The 23,152-nt window shown below is 40.8% G+C and overlaps 1 protein-coding gene across 1 annotated transcript; it reads right to left on the bottom strand.

Annotated features, from left to right (window-relative positions):
* Positions 1 to 1,956: 1,956 nt before the first annotated feature.
* Positions 1,957 to 23,138, bottom strand: GPALPP1 (GPALPP motifs containing 1). The gene is made up of 8 exons (XM_058825490.1): positions 22,990 to 23,138; positions 17,392 to 17,533; positions 16,303 to 16,398; positions 11,243 to 11,351; positions 8,582 to 8,716; positions 8,191 to 8,355; positions 7,671 to 7,769; positions 1,957 to 5,261 (listed from the first exon to the last, which is right to left on the bottom strand). Exons 1-8 carry the CDS (start codon positions 23,072 to 23,074, stop codon positions 5,043 to 5,045), a joined length of 1,050 nt encoding a protein of 349 aa, XP_058681473.1. The 5' UTR covers positions 23,075 to 23,138; the 3' UTR covers positions 1,957 to 5,042.
* Between the last annotated feature and the right edge of the window lie 14 nt (positions 23,139 to 23,152).

Raw genomic sequence — 23,152 nt, forward strand, 5'->3', positions numbered from 1 at the left:
ACCCTCTGTGGGTCATGGAGAAACACCTAGAGGTATTTACAATAAGATGATGGGTATAGGGCTCATTGAGGGATGTGGTGGGAAAAAACACTTTTGGGATTGTCTACAATTTATTTTGGGATGTTTTCCAAGGGCCATGGGAACATACAAGACTTAGTTCAGGATGTTGGGGATGGATTAAAAGTGGGGAAAGGAAGGAATTTAGGTAGATTGGAAAGGAGCAAGTGTACGGAAAAAGAGTATAAAAAGGGCAGGTCAGTGTGCTTGCCTGAGCCCTGCCTGCACTTGATCACTCCAATCTGTTCTGTATTCTCATTAGAACCTATTTTTATCTGGTTTAAACCAGAGTGTTCTTTCTGGTCTGAGTGGGTGTGTGTAAGCACAGCCAACGTGATGCTGGTCTGGTTGATGAGCAGCAGAGGAGGGCTGGGTGGTGCAGCTGCAGCAGGGCTGTGAGCTGGGTGCTTGCATGTCCAGGTACCAGCAAGGCCCTCTGAGACAGACAGACAGGCAAGGACACAGAGAAGATGTCATTTGCCCCAAGTTATCGAACTCCTGGCCAGGTGTCACATGTGCAAGGACAAGTGGCTACAGCCCTGTGAAGCAAAGCAAGTGGTTGCAATGTTAAGCAGCTGAGAGCCTAGGTCAGCCATTTTTTTCTCCCCCTTCCTCTAAATCTGTTTATGAGAATTGTTTTTGAATATTTATGTTTGGAATAATTATTTGGAAGAAGTCATAGCTGCATCTGCTCCTGCTGAACTGATAGTTTGTGCTGCTGCCTCCTAGACATCTTAAATTCCCACTCAGAAAGGAAGACTGTTTTTTTTAAACTAAGGTTTGATTTCCATGCTGATTTGAAATTGGTGTAATTTCAAAGAGCAATGGGACTTATTACTGGTTTAAGGACCAATGTAAGAAAATGGATGAACTGAACCAGTGGCTGTTGCAGTGACAGCCATTTTGGGAGGACCCACAAGCAGCTGCTATGAAAAAATCAGCTCTGCACAGGTAATGCCTCAGCCTTCATGCCATGTTTGGAAAGAACAGAAATGCCATATTTGTGTGAGATCCTGTTGTGGGTCATCACTTCCCATACATCTGCCAGAGCTGGAAACATCAGAAAGATGCATTTGAGAGGTGCACAACAACAGGGAGCCGCAATTATGCTCCTCAACCATCTTTGTGAGCACATGAGAAAAATTTGAAGAGATTGTCTGAAAGACATTGCAGAACTTGTTGGGTTTTTTCCCCCAGCATATAAACCACTGCATGCAACTCCTAAGGACATGAAAACACATGCATGTGTTTTATTTGAGAATTAGGTAATTATACAATTAGAAACTATATGCACTGTACTCAAGGTGGGTGGCAGGAGTTGAGGATGCATGCACAGAAAGTTTTCAGATTCTGATTTTTAATGCTATATGACTCTTAAATCAACATGTGGTTTGTAATTGGCTGGACAGAAATCACAACAAATTTACATTTCAGAAACAAAACAAGTTCCCAAGATCAATTAGCCCTGGACTCTTGGAAGTTTCTGGAGCATTTTGAATCTTCTTTTATGTAGAAAACCCCCTTTCCTACTGGACAGAAATATATCAACGTTTCATCTCAATGTTTCTTTCTAAAATAAAGATATTTCTACAATGCCATTTTGGTGCTATCAATATGATGCCATCAAAGCCCTAAATAAAACACATTTTGATTGCCATTGATTATTTGGGAAATGCATTTTATCCCAGGAAAGCCAGCATGCACAGGGCATCCACCAATATCCATTCTGCAACAGCAGAAGCAAAAAATAACTCTACAAAAAGGTGTTTGCATTGGAAATGCATTGACAGAGATTTTACCCAGGTATTACTGTATCATAATCTAACAAAATTTCCCATCTCAGACAGCATGGTAGCTCAATATATTTGTCCTGAAGACACATACAAAGCAATCAGTAAATTTTCCAGAAATGTCTTTATTGCTTTTAATTGTTCCTTGGTAACAGCAAACTCAGTGATTTTTTTTGCTTCTTTTCCCTTTTTTGTTATTAACATATAATGTTCCTTAAAATTCCTTTTAAACACCCAACTTATCATACGCCTACCACAAAAGCCTTCTTTTTATTGACTATACTATGAATTACACACCTATTTAACATTGCAGAAGAGGAACCTCACTCTTGAGCAGGAATGTTCAACGTCAGTATAAATAAAGGAGGCCTATGCCAGCCCAAATCAAAGGCAAGCACACTAAAATCTAGGCTGGTAGACTTTTCACATTCAGGAAAACCTCTCTGAAATTTTTTTACTAAACAGGATTTCCTGATGTGCCCAAAGTCAGTATGGTGTGACATGGGCTGGCACTGCAGAATAGCAACCGCATACATTAAATCTGTGTTGGGAGTTGGTTACCAGAAACACTGCATAGTAATTATAGTGAAGATTCTCTGTGAAATAGATTCTGGTTTTTCAAATGAGATTCTGAAAAAAACACCCCCTAACCTTGCAGTATAAAAGCTTTACAAGTTGTCCAAATTATAGATGATGTCTCATCTTTTCCCATGAAAGCTTACAGAGCTTGCAATTTACTGAGTTACTGCATGTTCTAATGACTACTTGAGGGGATGGCTTGGTGTGAGTAAGAGATGAGTTTGTGAATGAATTCAGTTCAAAGGTTCATGCAATTTACACAAAGTAATGAAAAGCTTAACTTGAACTCTCAACAACTCCACTTTCCCCCACCACAAGTTCATAACACTGATATCATCGAGTCTTTAAGAAGCTGCCACAGAGTGGGAGGAAAAAAAAGAAGAGTCAAAAACAAGTCCCCAGCTCACACCAAGGCTTCATTAATTAGAACCATGCGTCCCACAGATGGAAGAGTAGTGCACCATGGCAAAGGGGCTGCTGCACTCCAGTTATGAGAGCTTTCCTCTAGAGCAATACTGCAAAGCCTTTTCTCAAACATGGCCTTGGACAGGGCAGGAGACCATGATGGGGCCAGGCAGGGCAGAGAGCAAACAACAGGGAGCCAACTGGATCTGGCCATCTCTGACGTCTGATGACCAGTCCTCACTTTGGAGGAGGGGCCAAAGAACAAAAATCAAAACAGAGCACAGAAAAACAACAACAAAATTTTTATACAAGGAGCCCTCATCCTTGCTGCAGACTTTGAATGAGCAAGGACTGCAAGATGTGCTCATCAAGTAATTTTTTCTCAGCTGTGAAGATTTAGCTAGTCACACCATCCTCACCCTGTCATCGCTTTAGTTGCCTAAAAAAGTCCCAGACATTTCTAATACTGCTTTTCCTATAAAGAAATCTACATTTGCTCAGAAAGTAGAATCTTAATGAGGCCTTGCTTGCTGAGTTAAAAAAGCATGAGGCAAGAGAAGTCTGTATTAGGGGAAGAAAAATAAATACACCTTATTTAAACCCTCCTCTCAGCTCAAAACAGAAGGCTCAGAAACTGAAAACTGATAAAAAGCAAACAACATACAAAATCAATCTTTCTCCTGAAGGTAGCAGGTTTTTCAGCTGGCAAAATAAATTGTCCATTAGAAAAGAAGAGGTACCTAAATGCATTCCACATAAGCAGTCATTTGCAACATCAGAAACTCTCTAAGACTTCTCAGCACATGAAGTCTGTGTTTCCAGCTCACACACAAATGCAATAACATAAGACTAAGTTTTTAACCATTCATTTCTGGAGCTTGTTAAGTCACTACTCGATTAAACATGAAGTAACACAGACACCGTCTCTCAGAGTAGCCTTTTTCCAAACTACAGGAATTTTTTACAAATTACAGCAAACCCCACAGTATTTATACCTTCAAACAAATTACCAGCATCTCATATAAAAAATTGTTTTCATGTATAGGTACTTCCAGTAACTTCTTAGGAAGGATCCTAAACATTTGAGACAAAGGGTAAAAGCACAGGTCTAATTTTAAATTCAATTAACACAGATTTTTTTTTAAATTTTAAATTTAATTAAAACAGAATCACAGAATCATTTAGGTTGGAAAATACTTCCAAATCATTGAGTCCAGCCTTTGAGTGATGACCACTGTGTAGACCAAAGCATCGAGTGCCATATCCAGCTGTTTCTTGAACACCTTCAGGGATGCAGACTCCACCACCTCCTTGAGCAGCCCACTGCAAGATTTAACAACCCCTTTTGCTGCCACAGAAGAGGTAAAGAACTTTACCACAGAAGAGGTAAAGAACTCTAGATATGAATGTAGACTTTTTAAAATGTCAAATTTATTTCCTTCTTTACAGAAGAGCTGCTCTGGTCTGCAAATTAATGGACAAGATAAGCCTTATTTTGATTTTCACATTGTATGTGCTTAAAAAAAGATGGATTTCTGATGACAATCCCTACAAATTGAAACTCAAATTAGATTTTCTCTTCTCATATACTACTATTTTACAACCAACTCTGAAAACCTTGAGGTTTTACTACTCCTGCTACCCCAAGCTCTTTGTGCTACAGCACAGAAACTGTACTGCATACATATAAACCTGTATATATGTACAGACACAGAATTAGAGAAATAAAAGCACTGGGCAAATGTAAAAGCTGCCATTTGAGTTTATACTACCCAGCAGAAACTCCAGTCAAGCAATGTTCTGAAGCCAAATGTAAAAGGGATTTTTCCATGGCCTCCACCTCAGGCTCAGAAAGAGGATCTTAAGCATGGCAGGAAAAAAAGCAAAACTGCCAACTCCCTTGCAAGATTAAACCTAGAGCTCCTTAAAACCTACCTATTTTAATTAATTATTTTTATGTGAACAACAAAAAACCATACATATCAGAGCTTTAAAGTAGCAAATTTATATTTTTTTATACCAGGACTTCCCTTTGCTAGTTTAGTTTCAGTACAGATGATCCTCCCTAAGAGAGTATTTACAGACAAGGAAAAATAGTTAAACATTGGGATATTTATTTTGGATACAAATATTTACAGAAAAATACTTATAAAAATTAAGTATTCAAATTTTAATGGACTTCACTTCAAAAAAGCTAAATGCTTTCACATCTTATAAAAACATGTTGCCTTTACTGTGCTCAAATTTACTATTCAGATCTCTGGATTTTCTTATAAGAGCTTTCTTTTGTGCTTCATCAAAGCGATTGACTTTGAGATCCTGCTCTCGGTCAAATGGCCTTCTTTCCTGAGGTTTGCTCTTTTCTTCAGATGCTTTGCTCTTCAGCTTTTTCTGGTGGATGTCCATGAGAGACTCTGACCTCTTTGACTCCTGGAAAAAATGGGGAGGAAGAGGAAGTAAAGTATTAAATAATATCAACAACATACAGAAAATTCAAATTGAAAGACTGAAGTCAGGAAGGCTAAAAATTCCAGAAAAAGAAGACAGCTTAGTAACTGTATATAGAATGATAAATTTAGCATACATGGAGTAGAAAGTGTGAGCAATCTTGGCTAGGCTAAAATAATAATAATTCACTGATGTAGATGGCCACAATTTTGTAGGTAGCCATGATGTTGTTGAATCTCCGCAGACAACACAGATAAATTATAAACATGTTGCAAAATAAATATAAAAGTTGCTCTGACATTATTGGCAGAATGAAGACACCATGTCAAAAGAAAGATCTCAAAGTACAGGCCAAGTTTCCTATACACATCCCCTAAGCACCTGGATTTGGTGACTGCTAGGGGCAGGAACAAGCTAGACACCCTTTCAATCTTCCATGCAGCATGATGGGTTTTTACATGTGTGCTCCTAACTTTGAATCATCTGTTGAAAGCCCACAGGACAAAGTCACAGGCTTGAGCTGGAGCATGTGTTTTGCCAACTCACTGGCTTTAGCTGCATTTCTTAGAGAGCATGATCCAGCTCAAGCACAATATAAAACTCCAGCTGATTTCACACAGGAGCAGGATTAGCTCTCCCAAGACCATGAGGTCCCTCATTTACTCAGGTACAGTGCATTTGTGTATCTGTTGCTATAGGACACAAAAGAACACAAGCACACTACTGTTCTCAAGGTGAAGGAAAAAAGGGAAGTTTGTTTTCTGACTCTAATATTTATAGTTTTACAAAAGTGACAGTGGATTGGAGGGTGACAGTGACACCTCTCTAATGACACTGGTTAAACTAACAGTTTATTAATTCTTTCTTTCTCTATCAAAGAATGCAAAACAATAAGTTATTTACAAAAAGTGTGTAAGAAAATGTACTACAAAAATGTCAACATCAGAAAGCTTAAAAATCTTTAAAAAACAGGGTGACATGTATCTAAACCAATTCTCTCATCAAAAAGTGCAAAAGTTGAGCAGCTCTCTTTTCTCATGATTTTCCTTCACTACCCGTGCAAACACTTACTACATTACACATGCAAATAAAAGCTTATGCATGAGTTAGGAAAAGATTCTCATGGAAATTAGACAATACTTATTCATGATGCAACTGTGCCAGCATTGACAAAATTGCACCAGAGAATGTATGTTGTATCAGCATTGAGAGAAGAAACTACTTTAAGAATGAAATCTATTCTAGTGAAGTATCCTTAGTAAATGTTAGTAGAGAAAGACATAGGAAAGAATAGAGAAAAAAACTTTAAAAGAAAAATAGCCACAACAACCACCTGAAAATCAGAAAAGAGATTTAACAAAAGAGAGAAAACAAGTAAAAAAACAACCCAAGAAACAATGTTCTTAAACTTTGAGACAACTCCATGAATCTTAGAAACAGCAACGGCCTGTGCATGTTTTATTCCACCAATGGCAGAGAGCAAAACCCATAGTTTTACATGAAAATTATTCTACTATATTCATAGTGACAAGAGAAACAGACACTAAAAAAGAACCTTAAGACAGAATGCTAATAGCTCTGGATTTGCAAGTCTCAAAATCAGGAGAAACATATCACTTAATGAACTACAAATAAATTATCAGAAGTTAAATTAATTATCAGATAAGCATGTAAAATAAGCCAAAGATGTGATTCTCAAGTTAATTGTCCTCTCAAGAGACAAGATGCCTTCCGTAGGAGTTCAGGCCGTACATCAGGGAAGAACTGGAAACAGAAGCTGTAAGGCAGGCAGTGGTCCACACTCTTTGAGGAACAGGGCTGACTGACAGAAAAGTGAGAGGGAATTTGACATGGAGCTCAGATTTCTAGTAATCAACATCTGTCTGTGAACATTATCGGCTCCTGTAGAGACTGAGAAAAACTACATGTGGTGATGTTCCTGTAATGAGTAGTTAATGTAATTAATGACAGGGGGTAATTAATGCAGTGACCTACTTAGCCCATCAACCCTTTTTTAGGTTAGTGCATATGTTGGCCTAAAAGTTAAACCTGCATTGTTGTTTGATTCTTGGGATGTCAGTAATTGGGTGAAGCAAGCTAATATTTGAACTAAGGTCCCAGCAACCATGTCCTGACATGAGAATGATTGAAGGAAAGCATCATCTAAAACTGAGGCAATATACACAAACCCAAATTCTGTCACTTTGCAACAACTGCTCTTGTTGATGTCAACGCCAAGCATTCTAATGTCTTAAAACAGCAGTAGGTTTGGGCACTAAAAGGGAAAACTGTAGTGGCATCACCATGGAAACCAGAAGCACTAGAAATGAGAACCAGAAGAAAAGTGAAGAACTAAAGGAAATAAAGGAAGTATTTTGTGATTACACTTACATTGTATGAAGACACCTGCTCAATAAGCCTCTTGTCCCTCCCAGATAATACCATTTCTTCATTATCCTTACTGCTTGACTTTTTTGCCTCTTCTCTTTCCTGGTGAGTAGAAGAAAATCACATGCTACAGTAATCACAATGTCTGAAGTAAAAAGCAAGCAAATCTATATCTACTTTAATTAAATCTGGAGGGTAAAGGCCATGATAGAGACTATCAGATATTTTCTGCTCAGCTTGATGGAAGAAGAAACTGGACATGCTAATCGGAAAGTCAATGAGCTGATAGAGAGTATCTGATTACTGCAAAAAGGGAGCAGAAATAAATGCATATCAATGATATATAATGCTGTTACTTCATTGCCTTTATCTTTAAACCAGAACTAGTAAATTTTAATAACAAAGAAAAATCAGGGAAAGAAAATTTCACCGACCAACCCACAGTATCTTTACTTTGTTTTCACAGAACATCAGTAACACGTACTGTCTGCAAGTGTATATGAATAAATAAATAAATGCTCACCTTGGCTTTTCTCTCTCTGTCAGCTGGAGTATCTGTCCAAATAGATCTATCACCTGATTTGTCATCAGCTCGTCTCTTGAATGTTCTTGGGCCAAATCCAAAGCTTTTCAGCTCAGGTGGAAGCTCTGTCATCCATGATTCTCTGGTAACTTGTTTGGGTTCATCCTTTGCAAAAGAAGTAGGGATGGAGAAGAGAGTGAAAAAAGCATAATCAAAAACCACTGCCTGAATCTCTTGGCTTCCAGCAGAAATCACAGACTCTTTTTCTTTACCACCTGCACACACGTAGCATCCCAAGTAGAACTGCAACCAGGTTTACACAGAAATAGGCAAAGAGAAAGACAAATGCACTCCAGCAACAAAATACTATAAATTAAGAAATCCAACTCACGCTGTCTGCTGCAGTAAGCTTTTCTTTCATTCTCTGAGCTCTGCGTTCAAACTCTTTAGCCACATCAGACTCCACTGGTCCTTTTGCAGGCATTGGGCCTATTAAATTGTCTTCATCCTCACTGCTATCTGTCAGCTTCCAAAAATAAAACATTTCTTTCAAACACAGTGCTAAGAGCATCAAGGAACACTTCAGCTCTATAGAATTACAATGACTTTGTCTAGAAGAGCATATAAACCTAATGTAACACATTTCCCACACAACAAAAACCTGGATTAGAACTCCAGATTAGACCTTTTCTAGCACTTGAACACGGATACTTTGTCTCCATTTTGCCAAAAGCAGCATCTCTTGTCTGAGGCAAGACTGCTGGTAGAGGCAGTGGCAGCACACAAAGCCCTGCTGCTTTACATTGCTCTGCTCACAGCCACGCAGCCTCTGTGGCCGTGGGTGAGTTTGGAACACACAAGTATACAACTTCCTTATTTTGGGCTTTACCATCACCAGCAACACTTGGATGCATTTCCCTAATAAGGATCACAGTTTCACACTGCAAGAACTGTCTTGAGCTCAGATGCTGTAAGGATGTCAGAAAGAATGGAGTGCAAGGTAGGGTACTGGTGGCACACATGGTACTATGCCCCTGCAAGTACAGCATCTCCAACTAATCCTTTGGCTCTGTCATTCACTTCTTCGATCCCTCATGGATCCCTTCAGGAGGAATTTCTTCACTGCAAGGGTTATCAAGGGTGATCAAAGAACAGGCTGCCAAGGAAGTGATGGAGTCACCATTCCTGGAAGAGTTCAGAAAATGACAGGATGTGGCCCTTAGTGCCATGGTCTATTTGACAAGGTGGTGATTGGTCAAAGGTTGGACTCAATGATCCTGGAAGTCTTTTCCAACTTAAAGATTCCATGATTCTGACATTGCATTCTAAGGAATTTTTTGAAGAAGGGCTAAAAAATTATATTTGTTAGGGACTAGATGTCAATAAAAATCTTCCTACTTGCCAGGGGTTGTACAAAAAGGTCACTGGTGCCTCCCTCCAAGTTCAAACAGTACAGATGTGGATGGAAGCAATACTAGACAGAAAATTGTGATGCCACAGTGCCCTGGGTGCAAAACTAACGTGCCCAAAATTTTTAAAAGTGCAACAATATCTACAAAAATGCAAAGATTTTGCTACAGTCTGACTGTGCGTGATAAAGCAATGGGAGTAGGATGACAAGGCTGTGTAGCCAGGAAGCACAAATTGAGAATACACAAGGTGGTGATTCATTAGATTCACTAAAGCAAAGTGAGGAGTCAGCATGCCTCTAAAGATGTACTTGAATACAAAATAATTAAATACATTTTTAAAAAAGCCAACAAGAAATTACTCATATTAAAAAATAAGAAAAAGAGTATTATTAGGAAGAGGTAACAAAAAGATAACTATTAGGGAGAGAAAAAAGGTAAGTTCTGTAATACCTGTAAAAAAGCTAGAAGACGTATTTATGAGAAGAGAGACTTTTTTGTTTGCAAAATGTAAAAGCAGACAGCAGACATCTCTGCCTCAAGAGATTTGTCACTATGATAAATTGCTTAATCATTATTTGGAATTATAAGACGATGAGTACTTCAGAAATGTCAGATAATCTTTCTGCACGATGAATTACAACACCCCTCACTGTAGGAGGCTGGAGAATTATATGCTTTGCAACTGCTAACCAAAAAAGTGAAGTTTCAGAGCAGTCTTTGCATCCTTCCTTCCCAGTGTGTCCAGCATCTCCCATAATATCTGGGAGTTACTTGTAAAAATGTGTGTGTTTTTAAAATAAACAGAATAACCATTAATTCTCCCAAGGAATTAACATTCAGTTTAACACAGCATGAGAGAGATTCACTTGCCTAAGCACTGGTATCCAGCACCATTTTTGGTCTCTTAGTGTCTCCTGCCTGACATAAGAGGTGCTGCTCAAGAAGGGTATGACCTTCTCTTAAAGTGCTACTCCCTACCTGCCAGGCCCTGCCACAGGCAATTTGTATCCCTCAGAACGGTACTGAAAGCCCATGTTCAGGGAGTTCAACCTTCCCCATAGCTGCCTTTTATCACACATCTTGTTCCTCATTGTTCTTTAGTAGCACATGCATTATTCTGCAACCAGAACTTCTACCTAGTTTTTACCTAACAAGACCAGAAAAGTCAAAAATTGTGAACCTAAAAGACAAGTCAGTGTCACTGTCCTGCACCTGACTCCCAGTAACAGGTATTGTCCTGCAGCTGCTAAGAACAATTTAGTGACACTGTAATGCCATTCTTGATTGTATTCTTTTAGATAAACTTATTTAAAGGTTGTAGCCACCAGTAAACATCTTTAAGGAGGTGAAGATGTGTTTTCTGCCTGCAGTTTAGGATGCCAAGATTGCTTGTGTTCAGTGAGTGCACCATCTATTTAACAACAAAGGCAAAACAAACCAGGCCAGTCTTTTTTGTTTCTTTTTTATCAAAGGCTTATTTATGCTCAAGTATTTGACTCCAGCAAAAATATGCCAGACACTTTATGGTCCAAAATTAAACTGTCATCCTGAGAAGTATCTGGTAGTCTCTTTCAGGCTGCAACTTGTTTTACCATTTCAGATAGCTTGTACTAAAACAAAAGGCCTCTCTTTGCACAAACCTGGGGACGGGATTCTGATGGAACAGACGGTCCTATGAAACATCTGCTACTTCTGGTGTCCTCTGAAGCTTTCCTAAAGCCAGGTGGTAATGCAGGACCTATAATGGGCCTTGATAGCAGAGGGAAAAAAAATTGTTTTTTCAGTTGAGGGGGAAAAATCAGTATAAAAATCAAACATCAATGAGAAATATGAATTTCCTTCCTCCCCACACCAAGTGTGCCCCTGTGCACGCATACTGTAGAAATAACTGAATAAGAGTGCCTCCATTTTCCAGGAGAACCTGTGCAGGCAGATTTGATGCAAAAAAAAGAAAACAGAATCAGGAAAGTTGCAGCATGTAGTCAAGGAAATCCCCTTTTTTCTTCCTTAGCTTCTTTCACTAGATTCAAGAGCAATGAAAGGTGATAAGACAAATATACATTCCTCCTTCACAATCAAACCAAATTTCCTTGTTCTTGTCTTGCACCTCAGTTTCATTGTCTTTTAATAAGCAGAAACAGTGAACTGCTCTGATTTTATTTTACCTTGGAGTGGGAAAGAGAAAGAAAGTTTTGTAGTCCAGGTAACTTCACTGATTTGTTTTTAAGCAATAGCTCTGCAAGAAATGGTAATCAGCTGTCTCCACAAATACAGAAAGGTGAAAATCTCTTTTCAGTGGTGAAAAGACTACTACAAACTGAGCTCAAAGAAATGTTGCTTGCTGTATTGAAAGTCTTTTGAATGCAGGTTCCTCTTAATAATACACCATAATAGTCTTTAAAGCTAATAAAAACTAATTAAAAGCTTAAACAACTGTCACCTGAAGACACATCCAGATGACAGTATTCTCACAATGTAAGAGGAGACTTTGTTTATTGCAACCTTCAGTTGTGAGCTTTAGGTTATTAAATGTAACAACACCTGAACTGAATTTGCTAATTATGGCCTTTACTCAATCCCACTTAATCTAATCAGGACAGCCCTGCTGTAGTGATATTGTTGCCAGGGTGTAAAGAGGGGAAATAAAAGACTCCCTGAAGAACCAAACACACATACACAGACATGAGCAATAAATATGAGCTCAGGCCAGGACAAGGCCACTGGTAAGGTTTTGAAACCAGGCAACAAGTCTGGGTTAATTTTGAAGTTCCATCTCCACCTAGCTGCTACAGTTTTATCTTCCTTCCTTCCTTCCTTCCTTCCTTCCTTCCTTCCTTCCTTCCTTCCTTCCTTCCTTCCTTCCTTCCGCCCCTTCCGCCCCTTCCGCCCCTTCCGCCACTTCCTTCCGCCACTTCCTTCCGCCACTTCCTTCCTTCCGCCACTTCCTTCCGCCACTTCCGCCCGCCCCTTCCTTCCTTCCTTCCTTCCTTCCTTCCTTCCTTCCTTCCTTCCTTCCTTCCGCCACTTCCTTCCTTCCTTCCTTCCTTCCTTCCTTCCTTCCTTCCTTCCTTCCGCCACTTCCTTCCGCCACTTCCTTCCGCCACTTCCTTCCGCCACTTCCTTCCGCCACTTCCTTCCTTCCTTCCGCCACTTCCTTCCGCCACTTCCTTCCGCCACTTCCTTCCGCCACTTCCTTCCTTCCTTCCTTCCTTCCTTCCTTCCTTCCTTCCTTCCTTCCTTCCTTCCTTCCTTCCTTCCGCCACTTCCGCCACTTCCTTCCGCCACTTCCTTCCGCCACTTCCTTCCGCCACTTCCTTCCGCCACTTCCTTCCTTCCTTCCTTCCTTCCTTCCTTCCTTCCTTCCTTCCTTCCGCCACTTCCTTCCGCCACTTCCTTCCGCCACTTCCTTCCTTCCGCCACTTCCTTCCTTCCTTCCTTCCTTCCTTCCTTCCTTCCTTCCTTCCTTCCTTCCTTCCTTCCTTCCTTCCTTCCTTCCTTCCTTCCTTCCTTCCTTCCTTCCTTCCTTCCTTCCTTCCTTCCTTCCTTCTTCCTTCCTTCCGCCACTTCCTTCCTTCCGCCACTTCCTTCCTTCCTTCCTTCCTTCCTTCCTTCCTTCCTTCCTTCCTTCCTTCCTTCCTTCCTTCCTTCCTTCCTTCCTTCCTTCCTTCCTTCCTTCCTTCCGCCACTTCCTTCCTTCCTTCCGCCACTTCCTTCCGCCACTTCCTTCCGCCACTTCCTTCCTTCCGCCACTTCCTTCCTTCCGCCACTTCCTTCCTTCCGCCACTTCCTTCCGCCACTTCCTTCCGCCACTTCCTTCCGCCACTTCCTTCCGCCACTTCCTTCCTTCCGCCACTTCCTTCCTTCCGCCACTTCCTTCCTTCCGCCACTTCCTTCCTTCCGCCACTTCCTTCCTTCCGCCCTTCCTTCCTTCCTTCCTTCCTTCCTTCCTTCCTGACTACTTTCTTGTTAAGACCATGTTTTAAATTCCTAATGTAATTTAAAGAGTTTAAACTTATACAGATATAGCAAAAAGAATCTTTTATTTTAGAATACAAGTACCTTTAATCTGCATGGAGAGATAGAGAAATCAAACTATAAAGAAAGCTCTCTCCTGAAATTTATTTATATGAACATCTCTGTGGTGGGCTGTATCTTTGCAGCCTGTGAAAAAGAACCAATCCCAAATGTTCTGTCTTGATTCTGTCACAGCTCAAAGGCCCTTTAGGGAACAGAAAAGTTGTTTTCATATCCTTCCTTCCCATCCTTTTCATTCCTTATGCTTTTTCTTTTCCACTACATGAATATCTCCTCAAGTCTTTCCTCAGCAATACAGAGTTGACATGATCCTTGACAGTTTCCTGGATGTCCAAAGGGTCTCTGAATAAGTGAATTGAATCTAAATACTAGTAATATTTTAACTCTGATAATATATTTACTCTAATAATATATTAACTACTAATAAATAACTGGTAAACACATTTTACTGCTGTAGGTAACTTCAGTACCGGTACCATGTCAAAAAATATCCCCAAACCTATGGACTAAGTGTTAATTTAAGGACTATTGCATTTCATACATGGCAAAGACTGTTCTTCTGTAGTTGGACTTGGAAGTCCTTGCTAATGCACATTTCAAGATGGGTGTTTCAGCATTCTTCTGATGTATAACATAAAATTTTTTAAGATCACCTTCACTCTTTACCTTGATGTGTGAACACTTCAGAAATATTTATGAGTGCTGTACTTCTACCTAACACTGATAAACAGCAATATAATCTTCAAAGTTGAAGGAAATCTTTTCACATATATATATTTTATGCTGGAATGATTCAAACAATTTTCAACAAGCTGCAGATTGCCACATGAGCTGCCCCTAATCATGAACACGTTGCTTTGACAAGTCTGGAAAAGATGTAAGAGAATAAAAGCTTTCCTAAAAGAACGAGTATGTCACACAGAGCTGATAAACAGCCTGTCCATACACTGAAACAAACGACCTGCATTTGTTTCAATTATTCATGGCTCATTGGCAGCTGGCAATCTGCTCAAGGCTAAGGGCAATGCAGCAGGCAGACAGCAGCCTTGTGTCTGCGCCTTGCAGGGCTCACACGCCTCCCAGACTCCCAGGTGTGCGGGGGTGGAAGACAGACAAGGCTCTTCCCACACATCTCACTGTTCCCACCTATTCAGGGAATCAGGCTGGGTGCAAAACAGCTCTCCTCAATCTGCTTTCTCAGTGTGTGCTAGGAGCAATTGTATGGTGAGGTAGGGAAAAACAATACAGTGAGTGCCAAGTGCCTTCTACTGCTTTAATCTATCGCAGACACAGAGCAGACTCCTGCCTCAATATCACAGAATACTCTGGGTTGGAAGGGAACCACAAGGACCATCAAGTCCAGCCCTTGAGTGAATGGCCCCTTCCTCTTCCATTTTGCCATGAGTATTCATGTCAAAAATCAAGAAAGTAAGAAGGCTACCTCTGCTGATATTAGAAGTTACAAACATTTATTTTTTTAATAAATAATACATTATTTTTAATGACCTGCTATATTTTATAATTAAAATAATGCTTAGTGGATACACAAGAAAAAGTAAAAAAAAATTAGTTGTTTATGGGACCATGAAATCACCAAACGATCGCACTGAGCATGATACCCACAACAAAAAAAGAGTTTTTTGATTACAGCAAAGTGTGACCAAATGTACATAAGAACGATATTTCCAAATAACCTTAGTTACATAAATTCTTGCTTAGTTACATAAATTTTATGCTGCCAAGTATCATAAAAAATTATGGAAACTTAAAAAAAAAAGAAGAAATAACTTTGAAATTTCTTTTGAGATGGTATATTTCACACATAGCTCAACAGTAAATTGAGACACTTTTCTGGAACTGAACACTCATACCTGACAAGCAAGTATAATTTTATCTACCAACTCCTATTGCTCTGAGGAAGATAAAAGTGATCAAGGGACTCTTGTACTTCTCATCAGGAAGTATCCCCTTGGAAGCACCCATTCCACTATGGACTGTAATTTCAAACTATAGAAGGAAGTGTCCAGATTAATGTGAAGACTAAAAGGCTGTGAGACACTGTTGAGTTCTGTATAGAAAATCAATATATTTTGGGGGGGAAGTATTTTATAATTGTAAGCAATCAAATGGAAAACTTCCTAATAGAGACCATAAATAATGTTTATTTGTGTAGACCTGACAGCTTCTTTTCTAGAAACCTACAGTGTTCATAACAGTTTTGTACCTGGAGACATGTGAACAATAACCCTTGATGCATTAGCAAAGGACATGGTATTGCACCACACACAAGGTAACTGCCCCAGTCCCTCACAGATCTGAATGAACACCACAGAACTACAGGTCCTTGTACCTATAATTTGTTTTTTCTCCACTGATCTGAGACCTATCAAAAGAAATGGAGGAAATTTGTCGTCCAAAATACATCTCAGAAAATTTACATGAGTTCTTTTACTCTCCTTCCAACCTGTTCTAGGAGCACCAGCCCTTGGTACTCTGTTTCAAGGGAATGCTGTTCTTGTTCTCAGAACATGGAGGAAGCATTACCTCTAATAATCTCAATCTCAAGTGCACAACTGAAATGTTCTGTAATAGTGACACAAAACATTTAATCTAAAATAATTGTGTTTTGAGGAAAAGAAATCAAATATAATTCCATTTTAATTACCTCTCTGGAGAATCATCCTGTTTTTTAAATCCAGGAGGAAGAGCTGGCCCAAAAAAGCCATCATCATCATCATCTTTGTGAGTTCTTTTTGGCTTTCTGCAAATACAGATTTCACTTAATAATTACCTTGACAAGCATAGCAATTACCTATGTTTTAAAAAGGAAAAAACCACATAAAATTATTTCATAGGGTCTTCTCTACTAAATATCCTGCTGTTACCATGGAAACAGTGCAAAAGGATCCAAAATTATTTGAAGCAATTAAAAAATTGGGAGTATAAGATTCACTTCAAAAACGTTCTGACATTTAAAAAAGAAAAAAAATTTAAAAACAACATTAAGAATGCTTTTGCTGTAGAAAGAAGTTTAGTATAATGTTGAAATACCATTCTCTAGTCACAAAGTAATTTAAAATTCAGTACTTTCCCCATTTTTATATGCTGTCTGCATTTTGAGTAGTATTTTTCCTGTTCAATTCTAATTAGCTGAAAAATTATTGACTAAGAAAACAAGAAAAAAAATGAATAATAATTACTCTAGCACTCATTAAGATGGCATAATGGCCTTCAAGACCCTTGTACAAGGGTTAGAGCAAATACACACAAATTCTTAACACAGCAATTGTGAGCAATCAACCCAACAAATGAGAGTAATTGCAGACTCCTGTTACTTGCTAAACAATTCAGGTTTTTTTCATTAGAGTTGACTTAACTGAATGCATAAATCCATAAAAAGGTCCTATGGCCTCTCAAAGAAAATCAGTATACCAAAACCAGTGCAAACCCACAAGTAACAAATACTTATGCCCATGGTAAGTGGTGTCTGTCCTTAGCATGAACACGCAAATTTGCAGAACTAAAATAAAACATATAAATATAGAAATCTGGCTGACCCAAATAATGTAATTACACCATAGGATGTCAAACAGGTCAGCTGAACATTTCTGGCCATGGAGAACATGGATTCAAAAGTTTTACACAGGTACAGAGTTTACATTTTTTATACAACATTGTCCCTTCTTCATAAATTGGCCACATTACATTTGCAATACAATTTGTAAATATACAAATAACCCAAAAACATACTCACTTGGGTGCTGGATCTTCTGTCTCCTCTTCAGAGTCTCTGTTTGTGTCTCTGGGTAGAGGAAGAGATTCTGAGTCATCATCACTGTCAGGAGTTTCTGAGCTACAGCTGCTTTTGTAGTCTGGAGGCAGTGCTGGTCCTGCAACTGAACATCCAGAGTTATTTGGGATCATAAAATCACAGAATGGTTTGGATTGGAAAGGACCTTAAAATTTATCTAGTTCCAATCCCCCTGCCATGGGCAGGGAACCTTCTACTAGACCAGGTTAAATAAGGATACCTACCAAATGTTTCAAATAAGTATGATCTACCACAGCATCTCCAAAACACATATTTACTTGGATTTAAGCTTATTTAATCACTGCTCTCTCCAGCATTTAGAGAAGATAGCTAAACAAATTTCTAGAAGCTACTTCTTTCAGCACCTTACTTCCATCAACAACCTACACTGAACTGCTCTTAGGACATTACTGATCCATTACTACATAAGCATCCTCTGGAACAGGACTAGAAAGCCCTGATTTGTGTAACAACTAATGTACAATGGATGTGGCATAAACCAGTATATTTAAAAGAAACACTTTTATTAAAGCATTTGAAGCTTACTAGTGAAGAAACACATCATCCTTACATACACAACATGGGAGACCATAAATTATTAAATGGGAGCATTTGTGACCATAAAGTATTAAATTAATTGCCAGCCTGCTTTGGGAATGGTTTAATGATTAAGGTTATTATCAGTTCAGCAAAATATGAAGAGCATGGACAGATTTAAGTACTCTGCTGAAAAAGGGATGATTTAGGCATTCAGAAAATGAATTCAAAGAATTGCTGCTGTCAGAAGGCCAGGGCAGTGGATGGAGCTCTCATGCTCCAGTAAAACCTCCATGCTCTGGGGTAATATCTCAGCAGAATTACTGCTAACGGGTCTGAGCTGCTTCTGGCACTGTGCCCACCAGCAGACACTGATTTTTAGAGATTTATTTGGCTACAGCACCACGTGCAGTGCGTCCAGAAGCAGCATAGCCATTGACCCTAACAGCAAATGCCCTCCAAAGAAGACCCCTAACACAGATACCCTCACAGGCTCAATCAACAAGGAGTCAGCTGGAGCAAGCAAAAACCAGCAATGGTTCCCAGGTAAGAGGCCTTCCCAATCCAGGGCAAGGCACCATTTACACAAACACAGTGCAAACAGCCCACGTTCCCATGTAATGGAGATTTGATTCTACTGATGATTTAGCATCCTGAGACACAGACACCATTCCCCCTCTTAATATCTCAAGCACTGAGTACAAGACTTGCAGGACAGAGAGGTGCTTTGGTGAGGAAAATACATTGTTCCCTTTATGAACAGTCAAGGGTCAGATGAAATGATAAATGGTACCAGGAAATTAGATCTGCAGTTGAAGAATTACAATTCTTGATAGTACAAAATACAACCTAATGCATATGATGGTTCCACTGTTAGCTGACAAAGGCTAGGCAGAAATCAAGTCCTTTGAGTGAGCTTCACAAAGCTTTTAATCATGTTTAGCACAAGACTAGTTACAAAGCATCCAGCCACTGGATGCACTTCTTTATTTCCTGTTCTAATGGAAAAGACTTTGCCAGGGACATACAAATCCATTTCAGCACTAGGAAGGAAAAAAAAAACCAACCAACAAACCACTTCTTACACCCTGAAAAAACCAAACACAACACCCTAGCCTATAAAGGTAAAATAAGTTCAAGATGAAAGAAACAAACAGATAAATGATAAGCAGGAATAAAAACTGCTATCAATAAGTCTCCTCTTCTGGTATGAAAAGCACCACTTGAATAAAAGCACTTAAAGCTCAAACAAAAACCTGCAAAACTGCTTTCTGCAGCCACCTGGTGCCCTGACATCATGCAAGCAGACTTCATTTGCTCTAAATGCAAAAGAAAAGACTTGGAGTGGAAGGAACAAATGCAGATACAATTTGATGACTCTGATACTAGAGAGGAAGAGAGAAATTAGGAGTAGTTTTGTGAGCTTCACAGATCTAGTAAAACCAAAACTGTTTAAGGAAGGACAGTGGTCCCACTGGCATGTTGTTCAACACCAGGGCTAACACCAATACTTTTATCCCAATTCCTCTCTGTTGTGTTGGCAAAACTTTGCATGAGCTATGCAATAAACTGGATCAGAGAGCTTAAAAAGCATAAAAATAACACTGCAAAACACAGCACTCCCCTGAAAGAACTGTTTGTTAGTGGAACTGCAGCCTAAGCAGGACAACCAGAAATTAAACAGAGACTGAGACTGACTAATGAAGGGAAAATGGCATTTAAAGCCTGAGGAAGAAAAAGTCATTTGACATGGTGAAAAGAAATGGAGGGGAAAGAGACTTGGGATTAAAAATTAATATGATCATGGTACTGACTGAGACTAACAATCAGCACAGGCAAATATACAGCTATGGATCAGGATGGTTTGGGGAGCCACAAGAAAGAGCAGAAAGGTAGGAAAGCAAATTGCTAAGCATAAATTCTGGGAGCAAAGAAAGAAAAGGGTGAGGAGGGAGGCCAAGATCTAATCAGAAGTTTGTAAAATTCACCAAAAGCCACGGAAAAGTGGAAAAATACAGATGAAAGGAGGAGCAGAGGAGAGCTCAAAGAGTTAGGAAACTAAACCTAATGAGGTGAGGAGGATAAATGGATGTAGCAACGACAGAGCAACAGAAAAATAACAAAGTAACCAGAGCTCAGAACAATTAAGAACACAGCAATGGGATAAAAATGTATGTGAAGAAAATGTTTGGGATAGTGAGGAGAGAAACAGGACCAAGTGAGACTGAAGTGAATGTTTCACAACTACTAGAAGTGACCCATCCCACTAATGAGCTGGCTCTGGTGACTATCTGCCTGAAAATTAAGTAAATTCAATTCATAAACCAAATTAAAAGCTACTTTTTGTTTTGTTAGGGTTATTTCTGCTGTATTTGGGGACTCTGAGCAAACTATCACACCATCAGACATATACTGGGAAGCTCTCAAGGACAGACAAGGCCTTTCAGCTCCAGCACAGTGGTAGATCAACTCAGACATATCAACAGATCTGTGTGTGGCCTCAATGCTGAAACACACAAAGCTCCCTTCTGTGCCTCTGGCTATTTTTAGCCATTCCCTAGCATTTCTTTCCTGCTGGAACAAGGACAGCCCAGAGGCAGGGACAAATGGGCCAAAGGAAGTACAATTCTTCCAGCAGGAGCACAGTTAGTCCAGCTTCAAAGCACCATTGTGAAGTGAAGAATCAACAAATAAGTGTATCCCATGGGCTGGACAATGGAGAAGGTAAAGGATTTACTAGGGATGAGCTTTGGGGTCTGATCAGCTACCATTTGCTTCCACCCTGCTCCTGATTAAGGGTCACGGAAGTATTATTAACAACCTCTCTGACAGCACAGGCAATGTGGTTTGTCTCATGGTAAGAACACCAGTGGGTATCATGGGACAAAGTGAGTGGATGCTTGTATCCAGAGGGGTGGCAGAGTGGGGCTCAGGGAGACTGAGATCTTTGCTACTGGCTGTGGTGCACATCAGCGTGCACAAGGGTAAAAATGCTGCTGGACACTGGGCCAACTAGTCACCCAAGGCTGCAGACAGCTCCCAGGTGGATTGTCTCCAGAAGGAATGTGTTAGCAATAAATCTGATCATAATCATACATAGTCACTCTCCTATTTCTGGTGTCTGTCTGAGAACCTTCTCTTGTGCCTGAGAGTCTTCTCTGCCACAGACTGCTCAAAGTCCCACTTTCTTGCTGTTGGGAGACAGAAACTATGAAAGTAGACTAAAAAAAACAAGTGCTCTTCAAGAAAAGCAATGAGCAGCTCAAGTATCAGTGAGACTACTGTGACAGGAAAAATATTGGAAAAGCTGCTCAGCTTTCAAAGGTGAAGCATTTCTTAAAATAGTTAGAACACATAGGAGAAGTTGTTACAGAACAAATTCTAGGCCCATTTGACTCAAGACCTAGCAAGTGTTGTAGCACAGAAGGTGCTGGTGGCAGCCACACCGTGTGATTTTTGTCACTCCAGGTGCAGGGCTCCAGATGGAGCTGCAGTTCTGTACAGCAAAGTGTGTTATGCCAAAGTACTTGCTCTCCCTTCTTCCTCTGCACTGCAGCAGTCTGCCTCATGGGGTGAGCAGGGACACTGTGCTGCTGTAAGTCAAAGTCAGAAAAAGTTTGTGAAAATTATAAAAACAAACAACCTGCCAGTAGCTGGAGTTTGGGGTTTTTATTTGTTTGTTTGCAAAGGTAAATAAATTCCTTTACCCACTTCACACAGGAATTTCCAAGCAGATCTTGGATCAGCTGCCAGAGCAACTGTAATACCATGGGACTGATCTACACAGGGACAAAGAGGGGACAAACTCAGCTGATTAACCTAAACTAGACACTGATGAAACACCCAATGTCACAAACCCATGGCCTAAGGACAAGTTTAAGTTGTTTTGTTCATACATGATACAAATACTTGCAGCATGCTCAGTGGGTTGATGGAAAGTGAATAAGGCATTAACACAGATATGGCCAGGAAAGGCAGCACCAGCTCATGCAGCCAGGGCTTCTCCATAAAGCAGAGATCCGGACACAGAGCTTGATGTTGCCATGGTGTCAGCTGATGCAGCAGCTTTGTCCCTCTTGCTACTGCTCCCTCTTCTGGATTAAAACATTAGAGAGCAGACAAGCACAACAAACCTTTCCCATCAAAACTGCTTCCTTTGGAGTAACCGAACGGTCAGTGGCATACTGCTAGAAACTGAATATATGAACTAGTGCCTTGAATCTGGATTAAAGGCAAGGACTGCAAACGCTCAAAGTGCTGCTTCCAGAGATATTACTGACAGAGGACATGCAAGAATTTCAGTGGGGAAACTGAGCTCCGCGGCAGAAGAGCCAGCCTGGCCGTCAGCTGGTCCCGGTGGCATCCCACCTCTCATGTGACAGCTCTCAACAGGACAGACCCCGGCAGGCAAGGCACCACAGCCCCACTGACCGGCAGTCTGCTCCACGTCCTGAGGTACTGTGCCTGGAAAACCACAGCTGATGAAGTGGTTTGGCTTGGCAAAGGAAAGCCCGCTGCACAGGCCCGGCCTCCTCCTTTCCTACCCGCTAAGTTCACACTTGGAGCTGCTGAAGAGCACAGGCGTCAAAGAGCACGGGAGACTTGAGCGGGACGAAAGTAAGTGACCGAAAGCAGTATTTTTCTAAAACTAATTTTAGAGCGTTTCATATCTGTAGCATTCCATCGCATACGGCGCTTGTTTTTTGGTTTTTTTGGGTTTTTTTTTCCCCTGAAAAAGTGACTGTCATGACCGTCCCGGTGAGTTTAGCTCCATCCAGACGCCGCACTGGCGGTGTACACCCCGCGCTGTGGAGCCCCGCTCTCCCGCCCACGGAGCATCCCGCTCGCTGGAACGCGGGCTGCAGAGCCGCTCTATCCCCCTCGCAGAGCACCTCCCGCTATGGAACACCGGCTGCAGACTCCGCTGTGCCCCCACGGAGCACCCCACGCCGCGGCACAAGGGCCGCAGAGCCCCGCTCTCCCACCACGTCCCTGTGCTCTCACCCTGGCTGAAGTCCTCGCCCGGCTCGGCCTCGGCGCGGCGCGGGAAGCCGGGCGGCAGCGCGGGGCCGATCAGCTGGCGGGCCATGGCGGGGCCGGCTCGGCGGGCAGCCCGGCCGCCCTCCCCGTCCCGCTCCGCTCCCCTGCTCCCGCCCCTGCGGCGCTC

Source organism: Ammospiza caudacuta, chromosome 2 (genome assembly GCF_027887145.1).
Source record: "Ammospiza caudacuta isolate bAmmCau1 chromosome 2, bAmmCau1.pri, whole genome shotgun sequence".
Lineage (NCBI taxonomy): Eukaryota > Metazoa > Chordata > Aves > Passeriformes > Passerellidae > Ammospiza > Ammospiza caudacuta.

Coding starts and splice junctions, on each gene's coding strand:
- GPALPP1 (XM_058825490.1), bottom strand. CDS start 23,074: ATGGCCCGCCAGCTGATCGGCCCCGCGCTGCCGCCCGGCTTCCCGCGC. Junction 17,534..22,989: donor GGGCGAGGACTTCAGCCAGG/GTGAGAGCACAG, acceptor CTGGATGTTCAG/TTGCAGGACCAGCACTGCCT. Junction 16,399..17,391: donor ACAGAAGATCCAGCACCCAA/GTGAGTATGTTT, acceptor CTGTATTTGCAG/AAAGCCAAAAAGAACTCACA.